Below are 14530 nucleotides of genomic sequence, written 5' to 3' on the forward strand. Positions count from 1 at the left end.
AGGCTAAAACTAGAACCCTGAGTTGTGTCTTGTTTCTCTAGGACGAATTTGAAACATATCCTAGAAAAATTGGGTTTTCCATTGGTTATTCCATTACTCAGTCCATAATTATCAGTCATCTGTTAGACCAGTCATATTAGTGTTACAATCAGATACTTGATTCCAGATACAGAAGAGTAGTTCAAAGATTTTGAAGCTAAATAAATGGAGGGCTGAGAAAAGACTCCATCCAGAATCAAAGTGTCAGGTTTTTAAAAATTCTGTTACAAACTAATTTGTTTTCATTCATTTGGATTTTTATCTGCTTACTTTTAATAATTTAACTGTAGTCACTCTAGATGAGAACAGTGTCTTTTGTTTATGTATGTTAATTGAGTATTACTGTTATTGTCCTTCAGGAGGGCACATTTTTGCAGAAGCAGAATTGTGCACAGGTGGCAGGATTCTTTGTTTCAGTTATCTTATGTCACAACACCATTTTGTTGGATTCCAAATAGTACTTCAGTTCTTCATTGAATTTGCATTTTTATTGTATTATATATTGCTTGATTCAGCTTGTGTTTTGGTTAGTAATCCTTTTACTAAAATAGAATATTGTTTTCAAGACTTGTCTTAATGGGACTAGAACTTTATCATCATTTAAAGATGGTTTCTGCTGGTTGCCTTCAAAATGTTCATATTTTCTTAATCTTGTACAGTATCTTGTCCTCTTTTTCTTGATTGCTCTTGAACTTATGCCAGCTTGTCTTAAAAATGTACTATAGGGAATCTCCTTAGATGGAAGAAAACAATTTTGAAATCTCCAACATAAAACATATTTTCTGTTCCTCTTTCAGATGAAACTTTCCCAGGGTATTTTGTTTTTCTGGGACTATTGTTGATACGTTATTTCTCCTGTTCCCACTCTGGAAGTTCCAATGTTTTTTCTTTCCATTAGCATAACTCCCAATGTTGAATGTCACCCAGGCATAACTGCTTTTCCTAACTGTCATACTTCATTGCCATCTCTTGGCTGTATTGCTCTCATATGTCTTGACTGAATGACCTTCTCTCTTTCATCCATCCTGCATTCACTCGAGATTTATCAAATACCTGCTTTTTGTCAGGCACACCTCTAAATACTCTCTGCATATGTGAATTATTTGGATGTCAGAGCTTCTTCACCTTTTGTAGTCCCTTCCTTTCCCCTGCTCTCTTACTGCTTTCCCTTAACTTCACTTTTCCATTTCAGACTTCTAATTCACTTGTTCTCCCCATCTACTTCTTCCTCTGCCTCTTGCCGGTGGAGACTATTGCCCATTGTCCCTTTCTTTGGGTCCGATAGCTTGATGCTGCCCATCCTCCAGCTTCTCCTCCTTGAAATCGGATGGACCCTGGACTGTTTGTGTAGTGACATCAGTGTACGGAAGCAGACTTAGCTGGGTGAATATGGGGAACTGCTTCTGCTCTGTTGGCTCCATCCCAGCACACCTGGCAGTTCTTAACCACAAGGATTTCTGCTATGGCCATACCTCCAATTTTTAGTGAAGGATAACAGAAGATGTTGGGTCATGCTGTTCATTTAATTATTTTTCCCTCTGACTGAGGCTTTGTGAAATATAACTGTCTTCTGGGCCAAAACTGCCTTGTCTTGAAATGTCATTGTGTTACTCTGTCCACACTGAATTATAGGCACACCTTTCTCTAGAATCAGGGAGCTTTCCGTGTGATGAGAAGAATTAGTTTAGTTTACTAACTACCAGGGGACTGTGTTCAGACTTATAGACAGGTTGTTTGAATTCAGTATTCTGTCATTGGGCATACTTGTGGGTTATCACAGCTGAAATGAAACTACTTACCTGTCTTACATATGGGAAACTCAAGGTTTAGATAGTTGAATGTCACTTTAGTGTCACATGCATGAAAAGCTAAGATTGAAATTTGAGTTTCCTAATTCTAGACTTTTGCTGAATTAACTGATTTTTCTATAATATTCATTGAGGAAGAAATGTGACTTGTGGGAAGCCATCCTTATTTAGAAGAATCAGACTAGGCTGTGCCATGGGATGTAGAGGCCTGGCTTCCAGGAACTAACAGCCACTGGAGGTCTGTCCCAGATTTCCAGGAAGCATGTGGCACTGCATGGGAGTGGTTCCCTGTCTCCTTCTGAAATAGTCCCCTAAAGAGAATGGCTCTCTTCACTCCTCCCTATCCTGTCCATCACGGAAGAAGCTCCTCCTAGTCTTGCCCCCTTTACCTGTGTGTCTATAAATAAAAGAGAGTTGTGCTTCTCCAGGTTGTTAGAGGCCAGAGCTGGTGTCCAGACCCATCACGCCTCCTCTCATTTTAAAAAGAGTGTTGGCTCTTATGTGTTATAAGTTTATGGGTGATTGATAGATAAACAGCCAACATCATCCTCCACACGGTTAACCTTCTCTCATCCACGTGGGACATGGTTGAGAGACCCCCACAGTGACTAAAGAATATCTTATGAGATGATAAATGATTGTCCTTTTTTTTTTTTTAACACCCAGAACAGTTCTGCTTATTTTCCTAAAAGATGTCAGTATTATTGGTCTTTGAGTCTCATCCCCTAATGGTTCTAGAAAGCAACAGTACTCATTGAAAATGAGTTGTCTTACAGCAGTATGATTTCATGGCCTGTAATATACAGGAGGGGCAAACGACTTGAAAAAAAATGGGGCAGGAGATAAAGTGCTATCAATCAAATGTACACACTGACAACATCAGTGGTTGTCAGGTAGGCCACACAGGGAGTATGAACTACTACTCGTTTTTGTTGTTCCTTATCTTCGTATAAATAAAAATTACCACTTTTCTCCCCTTAGACCTTAAACTAGGATTTTTAATTGTTCTGCCATTTTGATGGAAATAATCTAACTTTTCTGAAGCTGATTAGAATTCTTGCTAGCACATTTTCTTAGAAAAATATGATGATTCAGTAAAGTTCTGAAGAATGAAGAGGTGCTTCTTTGTTCACAGGAAACTCTTGAATTGTTGTAGTGAATTCAGTCCTGTCCCAGGCTAATGATTATACAAGTAGCATGAGGAATTGAGTGGCCTTGGGATGTGAGTCTGAACCTGTGATTGTGCGTGTGTGTGTTTATACACAAATAGAGCTGAGATGATTGTAAGCGTGTTGCCTTTTGAGGATGATCAGGACCAGGTCCACCAACCTGTGCGCGAACTGTCTGCCAGTTGCTGCTTCACATTTCCTGAAGAGATGACTGTTCCTCTCTGGCCTTCCACAGTGATCCTTTCAGCTTTCTAGATATTTCTGTAGACAGTATCCAGACAGTGTGCTCATGTGACTTACCTTTTCCCTCCCATGTGGAGGAAAGTATTAGAAGTGACAGTTGTTATGATGTGTAGCTTCCCACAGCCATTTTGGTGAATATGTTTGTCCATAGGCCCTTGGGGGGCTTTTGTGGAAGTCCTAGTGATGCCTGTAGATTTTGGTTTAGGGATCCGTGTTGGAATTCTTTGCTTGCTCACCTCCTTGATCTTGAATGAAACAAAAGAATGAAAGGTAGTTAATGGCATCATTGGTGGAAAAGTAAACATTGTTCAGGACATGGAGTTAGTTTGGAGCATTTGTCTTTGAAAGCACTAGGTTTTAGGAACACATCATATTCAAGATTATCTGGTTGAAAAAAGAAATTTCTGCAGAGCAGTTCTGCAATCATATTTTGGATGTGGACTGTGTGCAAGGGCCTAGATAGTGAATAGTTGTAGATACAGAGAAGAATAGGTTATTTTTTTGCTTTTGGCCATCAGAGTTTAGTGGAAGACAAATAAGAGTAGTTTTCCAAAGAGCCATGAGATTGCCAGAGAAAGGTTAATTTCAACTAATAAGTCTTAAGAGAGCTTCATGAAGAAAGTAGCATTTGTTTGGGGCCTTTAGCAGCAGGAATAAAGGGAAGGAGTTCCAGAATAAAGGAATTGTTGTGGTAATAGACTGAGGAACTACTTTTGGTGGTTGCCCTGAAGTAGTCTAGTATCAGATTTGGTTGAGAAGTGAAGTGGCTTCAAATTAGATTGTATTTGAGAGGAGGGATAGGAATATAGATTGGGCAGGGGGGTGTGGATTGTAACTGCTTCTATAGAGGGCAGTGGGTGAATGGTTGGGGGTTACAAATAGGGTTCCGGGGAGATCTCCAAAATTTTTTTACTATTTGTTCACTGGTTTACATGAGGGAGAGAAGAGGAGTCACAGGTTGAATGATCTAGACTGAAGGAGTAGGTCAGTGGAGCAAAATAGCTTAAGAGCAGTTATTTTCATTTAAAAAAATATTTTTAGTTGTGAATGGACACTATACCTTTATTTTATTTGTGTATTTTTATGTGGTGCTGAGGAACAAACCCAGTGCCTCATGTGTGAGGCAAGCGCTTTACCGCTAAACCACAACCCCAGCTTTGTTTCCATTTTTTTAAGGAAAAAATACTCCTGCATAAGGATATTTGCTGGTAAAGAGATGGGAAGGAAGTTTCAGCTAACTGTAGGTCTTCCATTATAATATAGACGTGATTATTATTATAGTCCCCTTTGTTTACATCATTCTTTTCTTGCTGTGAGTTCATAACTCTGAGTTCATAATTCTGAGTTCTTAAATATAAATCCTTTTTTTTTAATCTTTAAAATTTATTGTAGTTTTTTGTCATAGATTCCTAATATTGCTTTTATGGAAGTCCATCTTATAATTGTTTTCCAGCCTGTAGAAATTTGTTTCCATGTTTTTATTTTGATAATATAGTGTAGTGAAGTCCCTTTATCTCTTTATGTACACATTCAGTTTTTAAGATACAATATATAAGATTAATTTTATTTCAGTATTCCAGAAATACAGTCTGATGTTTTGGGCTTTTTAATTTTTAGTCATCGAGCATTTGGTCAAAAGGTACATTAGATGCACCTTTCTTCATTAACATTGTTTAACTAAAATGAAATAGAATGGGGAGACTAGACTAGAATCAAAAAACATCAGAATGCATAAGGCTAAGTATTGTTTTGTGGATTTTGCTTCAGTTTACATGTGTATGTGTATGTATGTGCACACATATGCTTACTCATGTACCAGGTTATGTTATAGCATGCATTTCTTATTGAGGGCCATGGATCATGGTGAAGAAGTTAAATCTACTGAACAAGAAGGAAGAAAAGGGCAGAAGATTAGGCATTTATTTCTGGGATTGCTAACTAAAAATAATACAACATTTTCAAAATGTTCTTTTGTAAGAAATTACAAATATATGCAATAGCAATTAGAACTTAATAGTCATAATTCATTATTTAAAGTGCCCCCAAACTTTCATAGCAACCTAAATAAGATTTTCAAGTAAATACTGCATCAGACTTGGCTAAAAATAAGAGTCCTTCAGTGAGGGATAAACCATATAGGAAACATACTCTTTTTTTTGTACATTTAGTCAATTTTCTGTTTGCCTCGGTACTAGAAGAATATTTTGGCTTTATTATTCTTACTGGCTCTTTTTTTTTCAGTTATTCCCAAACATAATAAATAAGATGTTGATGCTCTAATCTGTCTCCTTATCTCAATGCTCTTTCTACCTTTCAACTTGACTTCATTATCTCATCTTTAATGCTGATGTGCATTTTACATCTCAAATAAGCAAAGCTTTTTGAAAAAAAATAAAATAAAATTCAGTGCCCCAGTGAGGGTTTAATGAGATAGGCAGCTTCTACTGTGATTATGAGAGCAGTTTGATACTGTCCATCAAAAATCTTAACATTCATACCCTGTGATTCAGGTTATTTTGTTTTTAGGAATCTTTTCTAGGAAATAGTCAAAGAGGCAGATGAGGGTATTTGTTTTAGCATTATTTAAAATGAAGAAAAATAGACACAGTTTAAAACTCCAACAATAAGGATGTGCTAAGTGAATTATAGTATAATTACATGAATATATTATGCTATCCTTAAATAATGGTGCTTTTGAAGATATAGGAAGATGTTTACTCAGAAATGTTAATTATTGTATTTAAAACTCTATAAATATTTTTAATATGTATGTGTGAAGAAAAGGTACTGGATATTGAGTGTCTCTTATCTGAAATACCTGGGACCAAAAGTAGAATTTTGGATGTAAGATTTTTTTTTTTTTAAGATTTTGGTCTATTTGCATATTTATAATGAGATATCTTATACATTGATTGAAGGTAATTTTATACAACATTTTTAGTTTACTTGTGTTTTGACTTCAACTTGACATATGAAATCAGGTGTGGCATTTTCTATTTCTGGCATTATGTTGACACTCAAAAAAGTTTTAGATCTTAAAGCATTTTGGATTTCATTAGCAATTCTTAACCTGTAGATGAAAATGCACCCCTGCTGTTAACGATTAACTCTGATTAGGAGCTATGGGTGCTCTTTTTCCCTACATTTTCTCTAACTATATGATTAGATAGCCAAAATATATTGAGATTAAAAAAGGAAGGGAATATCTTAGAGATCAGGACATTTCTATGAACATCAACCTTATTATTCAAATCATGAGCAGTAGAAGCTCAAAACCAGTGATACACTAATCAAGTTTTGCTGGTATTAGGACCAAAAAATTAATAATAGTCTTTCCAAGGAAGGTTTCTCTGATGTCATTTAACTTTGTCAATATTTAGATTGGTTTTCCAGCTTACTATACAAGAATCTATGTTGGTTTCCCATTTAAATTGTAATTTCCTGGACTTTGCCCTTATAAATTGTAATTCATTTGTCTCTGGATATACAGAAACCCATATATCCACATTTTTTTTCAAATATTGGGGATTAAACCCAGGGATACTCTACCCCTGAGGGGTGCCACATCCTCTGCCCTTTTATTTTTTTATTTTGAAACAATATTGCTAAGTTGTTGAAGCCATACTTGAACTTATAATCTTCCTACCTTAGCCGCCTGTGTTACTGGAATTAGAAACTTGTGCCAGAATGCCCGGCTATAAGTCCACATTTTTAACAGATTCCCAGGGTAATTTATTCTGATACAAGTGATCAACCTACCATACTTTGAGAACTTGCTGTAGTTGAACTTCCTTCTCTGGCATTTTGATCTGCCTGGATACGGGGAGTTCAGCAGTATGAAAAGCCAGAGCATCCTGGCCCAGTGTTTACCTGAAATAGTACTCATCATAATCATCCATGGACTTTTAAAACACTACAGATGCACAGACTCCATGTCAGAACCTGTTACTTAGATTATCTAGGAACAGGAGCAGGGCTTGTGAATTTTAAGTAAGCATCACAGGTTGTTAATAAATCTGTTTGATGGAACTGAGGGTGTAGTTCAGTGGTGGAGTGCTTGCCTAGCATATTTGGAGTTCTCAGTTCAATCCCCAGGACTGCAGAACAACAAGAACAACAAAAACAAACAAACCAAAAAACCCAAAGGAAATCTCTCTGATAAACCAGTTTACATGAAATACACCATTGGTGGAGCTTGTTTCTTCTAAGCAACACTGATGTGTTGATGAAGAAAATGTGGCTTGGGATGGTGGTAACTGATAGGGCCAACTCCCCTCTCCCCCAGTTTTTGGGTTCCTAATGTTTCCACACCATTCATTGATGCAGCAAATTCTTTTTGTTTTCTTGGTAACACTGATTTTGCTACATAGTTTTTACCTCTAGATGGCAGCAAAGGTTAGTTATTTTAGTAGGACAACTTTAAATGTCATTCCCCCCAAATCTTAAAATAATGATGCTGGTTTTTTTCTTGTATGAATTTTATACTTGGACTTGTTTCAATAAATGAGGTATGGAGCTTTAAAATGTGTCATCTCTTGGATCATTTTTGTAGAGCATTATGTCAAATAACTCCAAGAAAGTTTCCCCCTTCTCCCCTCAAATTTGGAGTGCATCTTGCAAGAGAAATACATGCATATGGCTCTTTTTAGACCACACAGTGAATGTTCTACTCGAAGTTGGAGGCTCCTGGGTTTCATCAGAAAGCAGATGTCTTGGAGAAGATTAAGCAAGTTGGAAAGCTTATTCACAGAAGAAAAAAGTTTTGTTGTTTTTTTTTTTTTTTTTTTCCAAAAATGCTTAACTCAGTCAGCCATGGAGTTTGATATTTGGAATGGATTACAAGTCTGAGGGATGATGAATTAAATGAGGCAGAGGCAGTGGTTCTTATCTAGGGAGCAGTAGAAAGAAAAGGAATGTCTTCATGGCATATGTTCATTGAATTCTAAAAGGGTTGGCTTATTTCATCCATAGGTTCTAAAAAGAATCTAGCAACCTATATAGTTCCCTGGTTGCAGCAAGTTTTTAGATGAGTCTTATTGACCCACAGAAGTGCAAAAAGGTGAAATATTTTCAGTTTTATTCAAAGTTTTAGTTCTTAGCCTGGTTTCTACATGACTTTTATATTCTTTCATATTACCAGAAAGGACAAACATCTGAAAATATACCAGAACAAAATCAGCATTTGTGAGGAAGCTATCAAATCCTAGTTAGACAGCTGGAATCAGGATGTTTCCTTTTCTCTTAGAGAAATTAATTTTGTAAGTGCTTTGAACTTTTTGGTGATATATTGGCAACATATTGTGTAAGAAGACAGTGTTCCCTTAGGAGCAGGCCTGATGCCAGGGACTGTGGGGCTCTCATCACACCTTTGTATCTTGGCTGTAGATGTTGAGAAGTTCAAGATTCCCTGAGACCTTAGGTCATTCTGACTTGTGGTCATTGAGGTCTGGTGGGGAAATGGATTCAGGGCTGTCGACTCCCCCAGTGACCCAGCTGTGGAACATTTGGTCAAGGCCATGTATTCTCAGAATGACAGTGTTTTTGTAATTTTGTTTTTATCTGTGTTCAGTGGGAAAGTGCATAAGTAATGATGATAGATATAGTGATGAAAAGAAGGAAATGCTAAACTGGAGGGGATGTCCTTGAAATACTATTGTTTTCATTTCATTTGTCTTTTATATTGTTTGGCAAATCACTGCTAATTTGTGTGTGGAGGGGGTAGAAATAACAGATAATGAATCTGGCAGGTAGCCCAAAGTTTCATATGCTGCTTTGGCTGTTTTTCCTCTTCATTTTCTTAAAACTTCCCGTTATGTAATAAAACTTTATCACTTAAAGTTTCAGTTTTATATGGCAAGGGGGACCTTCAAAGGGGAACCCTGTAGTTTAATTAGCTTATTCCCATTAACCTCCTTTGAGAGAACATTTGGTTTTAAATAGCAGTTCACTGCTGTAATCTATATTAAAGAGTTGTCCAGTTTCTGAGGTGAAGAATATAGTAAATTGGTACCTTTGTTCTATAATGTAATATGATTTGTGGTTGTACCTAGTCACCTCCCAGTCTCTCTTTCTATAGTAATTACAACAGGGGTTCTGGGGCAAGGTAAGAATAAACATTGAAATATAGTTTTCAAAATCCTTTCTGATCCATTTGCTTATATTATGTGCCAAACACAGTTTCACATGTAGAAATATGTTAAGATAGCCTTGAATAATTGTCTTCCTTATTTATCCCCTTTTCTTTTGTTCGTATGTCAGGTTTTTCTTTTACCACAGTCTTTTCTATTTTTTGGTACCCTTTCTTTTCCTGCTTTTCTTTCCCATTCTCTCATTTGCACGGGTTTAATCTTTTCCCCTTGTTCTGAGGTTTGCATCCTGGGATAGTGACTAGAGCTCAGACTATGAAGGCAAACAGGCTGGGCTCTGTGTTCTACATAAGGCACTAACTAGCTGCAGGTCCGTCAGCAGCCATCTATTGCCTGTCTTCATCTTGGAATTTAAATACCCACTTGCAAAAATATTCTTTGGGGAGTAAAGATTGTATAGGAAAGTCGCTCAAAACATCCAGACTGCCAGGTGTTAGTTGTTACTATTATTATCATTGCTGTTATTTTTCTGTTTTTCCTTATATCTGTTGTTAAGGTGACTGTGCCTTAATCATAATCCTAATATATCTTTGGCTGTGTTAGCTCTCTTGTCTTCCTGCCTTTCCCCTGTTCTCTCATCTCTCCATTTTTTTACTAGAGATATATTACAAGTGTAGGAGCTGAGACTGCTGAATCAGCAGTGCTGGTTCCTGGGCTGTATCTCTAACCACCCTTGGCCTAGAAAATGACCCTTCACACATCCTTTTCCCTCCTTATGCTACTTGCCCTGGTTATTGTGAATCTTTCTTTTATATAGTTCACCTGAAAACATTATCTATTCTTCCCTATCTTTTCGTATCAAAAAATGAAGCAGTTCTTCCAAATCACTGGTAAAGTCTTTTGCCCCTGACATTCTGTGATTCTGTGTGAAGAACAGATATACACCAATTGTGGCCACCAGGTATGTTGTTATCTATGTGAGCCTTTGTTGAACATTGGTTGTGAGCAATATTTAAATCCTGTGTTGTATGGGAAGTGGCTTTTAAAATGTGTATGTCCAATGATGCCCCAGAGAATTTCTGAGGCTGCACATTCCCTGCATTGAATTTACTAGGTCTAGGGATGTGAAAATCTGCAGAGTTCTAGGTGATTCTGATGAAGGTGGTCAGTGACTACATTTTTAGAAACATTAATGTAAATATTTAAAAAATAAATAATAGCTGATTCTTATTCTCAAGATTGTAGTATAAGAGGGGTGACAGGTAATTAAATCACAAGACGGAATGAATGCCATAATGGAGTTACAAACAGGAATATTTTAGAAACTCAGAGGAAGATTAAAAAGTAAGGAAGGTTTTCAAGTAGTAGTACTAGAGGAGTGAGTAGGATTTCAATAGGAGGAACAAGGGAGAAAAGAGCATTTTAGTCCTAGAATCGGCATGGGCAAAAGTGTAGGACAAGAAGGCCAAATGGCATGTGGGAGGACCATTAGTACTGTGTTCTGACAAGGGTGCAGGGCATGTCCAGAGTTTCAAGGGGAGATGAGGCAAGAGATGTAGATCATGGTCAAAGGTTTGAGCAGCTGTTATTTTGGCACTAAGTAATGTGAGACTAGAGAAGTGCAATGATCAGGGCGGTTTTTGGGGTGAAGGTTGGATGAGAAAGGTGAGGAGTTAAATGTAGATTATTAAAGTTCGATCTGTACTAAGGTTTGGATTTAGGGAATGGTAGTCCAGGTAGGAATTAGGGAGGACAGAAAGAAATAACACAGTAGAGTGACTGATTGGATCTAGACGATGAGCAAAAAAGTGGAGAATGGTTCCCAGTTGTTCGGCCTGGGCAAAGAAAAAGGTGATATACCATCACCAGAAGTAAGACAAGGAGCAGTTCAAGAGATAGTGCACATGTGGACACCTGCAATGTGGTTGGCCTTTCCCTGTGGAACTGTATAAGAGTATGGAAACTTTGGAGATGTTGCTTTGAGGATCATCATAGAGAAATTAAATTACTATCGTCAAGGGACTGAGATAGTCCAAGGAGAAAACATAATTCCTGCTCACCTGCCACTCTTTTCTTCTCCCACCATGGATACTTCTGCATCCCTTCCTTGGAGCCTGAAAGATGAATTTTCTGGGTCTTACCATGTTCCCACATCCTTTGCATTCAGCCCACAATCTTACCAATAGTGTAACTATTTCTGAGATGCCTATGAAATGAAATGAAAGCATTTTGTCCCATTACTTGAACAATGTGCAGTAACTAAACCATTATCTAGGCACTGAGTGGCCTGCATAAGGAGAGGAAATCCTGCCCCTCTCTTTCAGTGACCTTGCTGGCCCCCCTTAGCCATTGTGTCTGGACCAAGCAGACAGATTACATAAACTTGCACTCTGCAGGGAGATTTGCCACTTCTTGGCTCTGAGAAGTGTAGTAAGGGCAGGATGCCCCCTTCAAAGCAAATTTCCTTCCTCATTGGCAGTCTGAGAAAAGCCTGAAATAGGGCCATGGTTGATAGGTTTGACTGAAAACAATAGTGATAATTGTCCATTGTTCTCCCTAGTCCTCTCACTCCCATTCTTCAAAGTTAAGATCGGCAGTCTCAAAAGCATTTACCTTTTCTAAAGTTTCTGTAATAAATTTGTATTATTCTTATATCGGAGAAAAGTTCTGTATGAAATAAATGGGCTGCTCATATATGTTGCCATGAGAGATGTTGTCCTTCTCAGCATGATCCCTACTCTGACTCCCTTCCTGATGCCCAAAAGGACCTTTTGAGGACCCGTTACAGTTTTTAGTAACTCCTCTTTTTTATAAAACTAGTTTTCTGAGGCATCAATAGTGACTGATATTGATGTACTCAGACCAAAACAAATTGAAAGTCAAGAGAAAAGAATTTAACTCTTTTTCTCTTTCTTCCCTTAAGAGAAGAAGAAACTCCAGCAAATCCACTAATAGTATGGTAATGTATTCTTGAGAAATTGATTTGAATTGTGTGAGATGGCTGGTGGAACTGGCAAATTGGTGAGGCAGAGCATGAAGAGGTAACATTAGGCAGGCTGTGTCTGTCACCACAGGTTGTGGAAATGATCAAATACAACACATAATGCTTCCACTTGCACTGTGGTAGCTTTTGAATATGTTGCCACAGAAAGAGAATGGAACAATGAAGTCACATCTGTGTCCACATCCCATGTTTGTCTCATACTAACAGAATGATCTGCAACAACTTCCCTTAAGTCCCAGAGTTTTCATTTATTTATTTTAGTGAATTTTGTTTTTCTCCCCATGGCCAAATGGTCCTGTATGATTGACTTCTTTTTTTTTTTTAATTCTGCTTTGTTTCATTTTTAAAAGGCTATTCATGTTTTAATTTTAACAACTAACAATGTATAAATATAGGCTCTCTAGACCTACAAATCTTCCCTCATTCTCTGGTTTGATGGAGGTAGATTTACTAATGGACCTGTCACTCGTGCCCACTCAGTGACATGCACAGTGCCTCAGTGTGCAATATCTTTTCTTCAAAGCTTCACATGGATACATGATCAATTTACTGATCATGACATACTACACTGTGTTTCTCCTACCCAACAGTGGGTCAGGTATTATGGAGATGAAAGATTCACTGCCCTTAATAACCTGAGCAAGGAATGAGACAAGAAAAAGAGTATCAGACAACATTTAATCAAATGGGAAACTGCATTTCTATCAATCAACTGGAGAGTCTGGAGTAGATTAATCAGTTTTCATAAAGAAAGAGATAAGTGGAGTGATGGGGAGGATACTAGAGGCAGGCCAACAAGACCAGATTCCAGCTCATGCTTCTTCCAGTCAGCTGTGAGGCCTTGAGCAAGTCATTTAGCCCTTGTGAAATAAGAGAACTGGACTTGATGATCTCTAAAATCACGTGTGGCTCAAACTTCTAAAACTTTCTGGATTCTATCTAAGACTTGCCATCTTCTTTAAACATTTAAAATTTGACTGGGAATAAGGCTTGGGCATAAACATGCCAACAACTTGCATTGATTTCTTTTCCTTTGGAAATTAGATTTCCTTTTTCTTATTTTCTCACTAGTAGGGGTCATAATGCTAAGATGGTCTCTAAACATTTGTTTCCTTCTCTAAGATGCCATAAATTAATTTCTTTTAACTCTCAGTACATCAGTTTTTTTCCCCACGAGAGCAGTTTCCTAATCTCAGGATTACCAACAGTGTGGGCCTGATAGTTCTTGGTTCTGGAAAAGCGAGTTCTGTGCTTTGTAGGATATGTGGGAGCATCCTTGGCTTCTGTTCACTAAATGCCATGCAGCATCCTCCAACCATCACAACAATGTCTGAGGCGCAAAATCGCCCCCTGGTTGAAAACTGCTGCATTAGAAAAATGAATCAACTGACTCTGTAAGCCAGTTGCCCTTCTGTACAGCACAGAGAAGGAACAGTGTAGACAGTAAGTACTGAGGGAGTTTGGAAGAGGAGCAGGTTATTCTGGGTTGGGGGTTTGAGGGTTAGGCTTCAGAAGCAGATGAGATGTGAGTATGGGCTGGAAGATGAAGATGGCTGGCATAGAGAGAGCCAAAAGGGTGTCCCAAAGAGGTACCCCCAAGGTAGAGGTGGAGGTAGGCAGGAGACTAGATAACAAACATCCAAGGACAATGAGCAGTACAGTGGGGCAGGGATACAGCTCGGAAGACACAGTCCAGTCAGACTGTGAGGGGTCTTGAATACAGTGCTAGGTGGTGCTTTGTGTCCCCACAGAAGACTTCTGGTTAGTAAGGTAACGTAACAGGAAAAAAGTGAATCCTTTATTCAATTTTATTTCACTTTACAACGACCCTCTAAAAGGGGTATTACTGAAATTATAGAAATAAATAAATGGTCATGGGGAGAAAAACAAAATTCACTAAAATAAGAAAACTATTTTCAGACTTTATAAAAAAAATGCTTTGAATAATCAGGCAAGTTTTGTTCTCTTGACCAATAATTTTGACAGAAATTTTGAAATGAAGCCACAAGTAAAGATGTCCCTGGGATGGCTAACTGCAATACCAGAGGTTAGCCTGGATACATCTTTTATGGCAGCATGCTAAGCGTAAAACCTGGTGTCCTGATGGAATGTTGACAGATTTGTAAGTGCTACCCTGTGGAATGTGTTAATTCCTTATCAAAGTATTTAGAGGCGTTGACC

General features: G+C 37.8%; 2 protein-coding genes across 3 annotated transcripts in view; one reads left to right on the plus strand and one right to left on the minus strand.

The window, feature by feature from the left end:
- Positions 1 to 14530, plus strand: part of CMSS1 (cms1 ribosomal small subunit homolog) — a 367164-nt gene that overhangs the window by 4824 nt on the left and 347810 nt on the right. The window lies entirely within an intron of this gene.
- Positions 1960 to 14530, minus strand: part of FILIP1L (filamin A interacting protein 1 like) — a gene marked incomplete at its 5' end in the record, with an annotated part of 121987 nt that continues 109416 nt past the window's right edge. The window contains 1 exon segment of the mRNA XM_079100533.1: positions 1960 to 3504. Within this exon segment, the coding sequence (XP_078956659.1) occupies positions 3313 to 3504 (192 nt within the window). The 3' untranslated portion in view covers positions 1960 to 3312.

This window comes from Sciurus vulgaris (genome assembly GCF_902686455.1).
Source record: "Sciurus vulgaris genome assembly, chromosome: 10".
Classification (NCBI taxonomy): domain Eukaryota; kingdom Metazoa; phylum Chordata; class Mammalia; order Rodentia; family Sciuridae; genus Sciurus; species Sciurus vulgaris.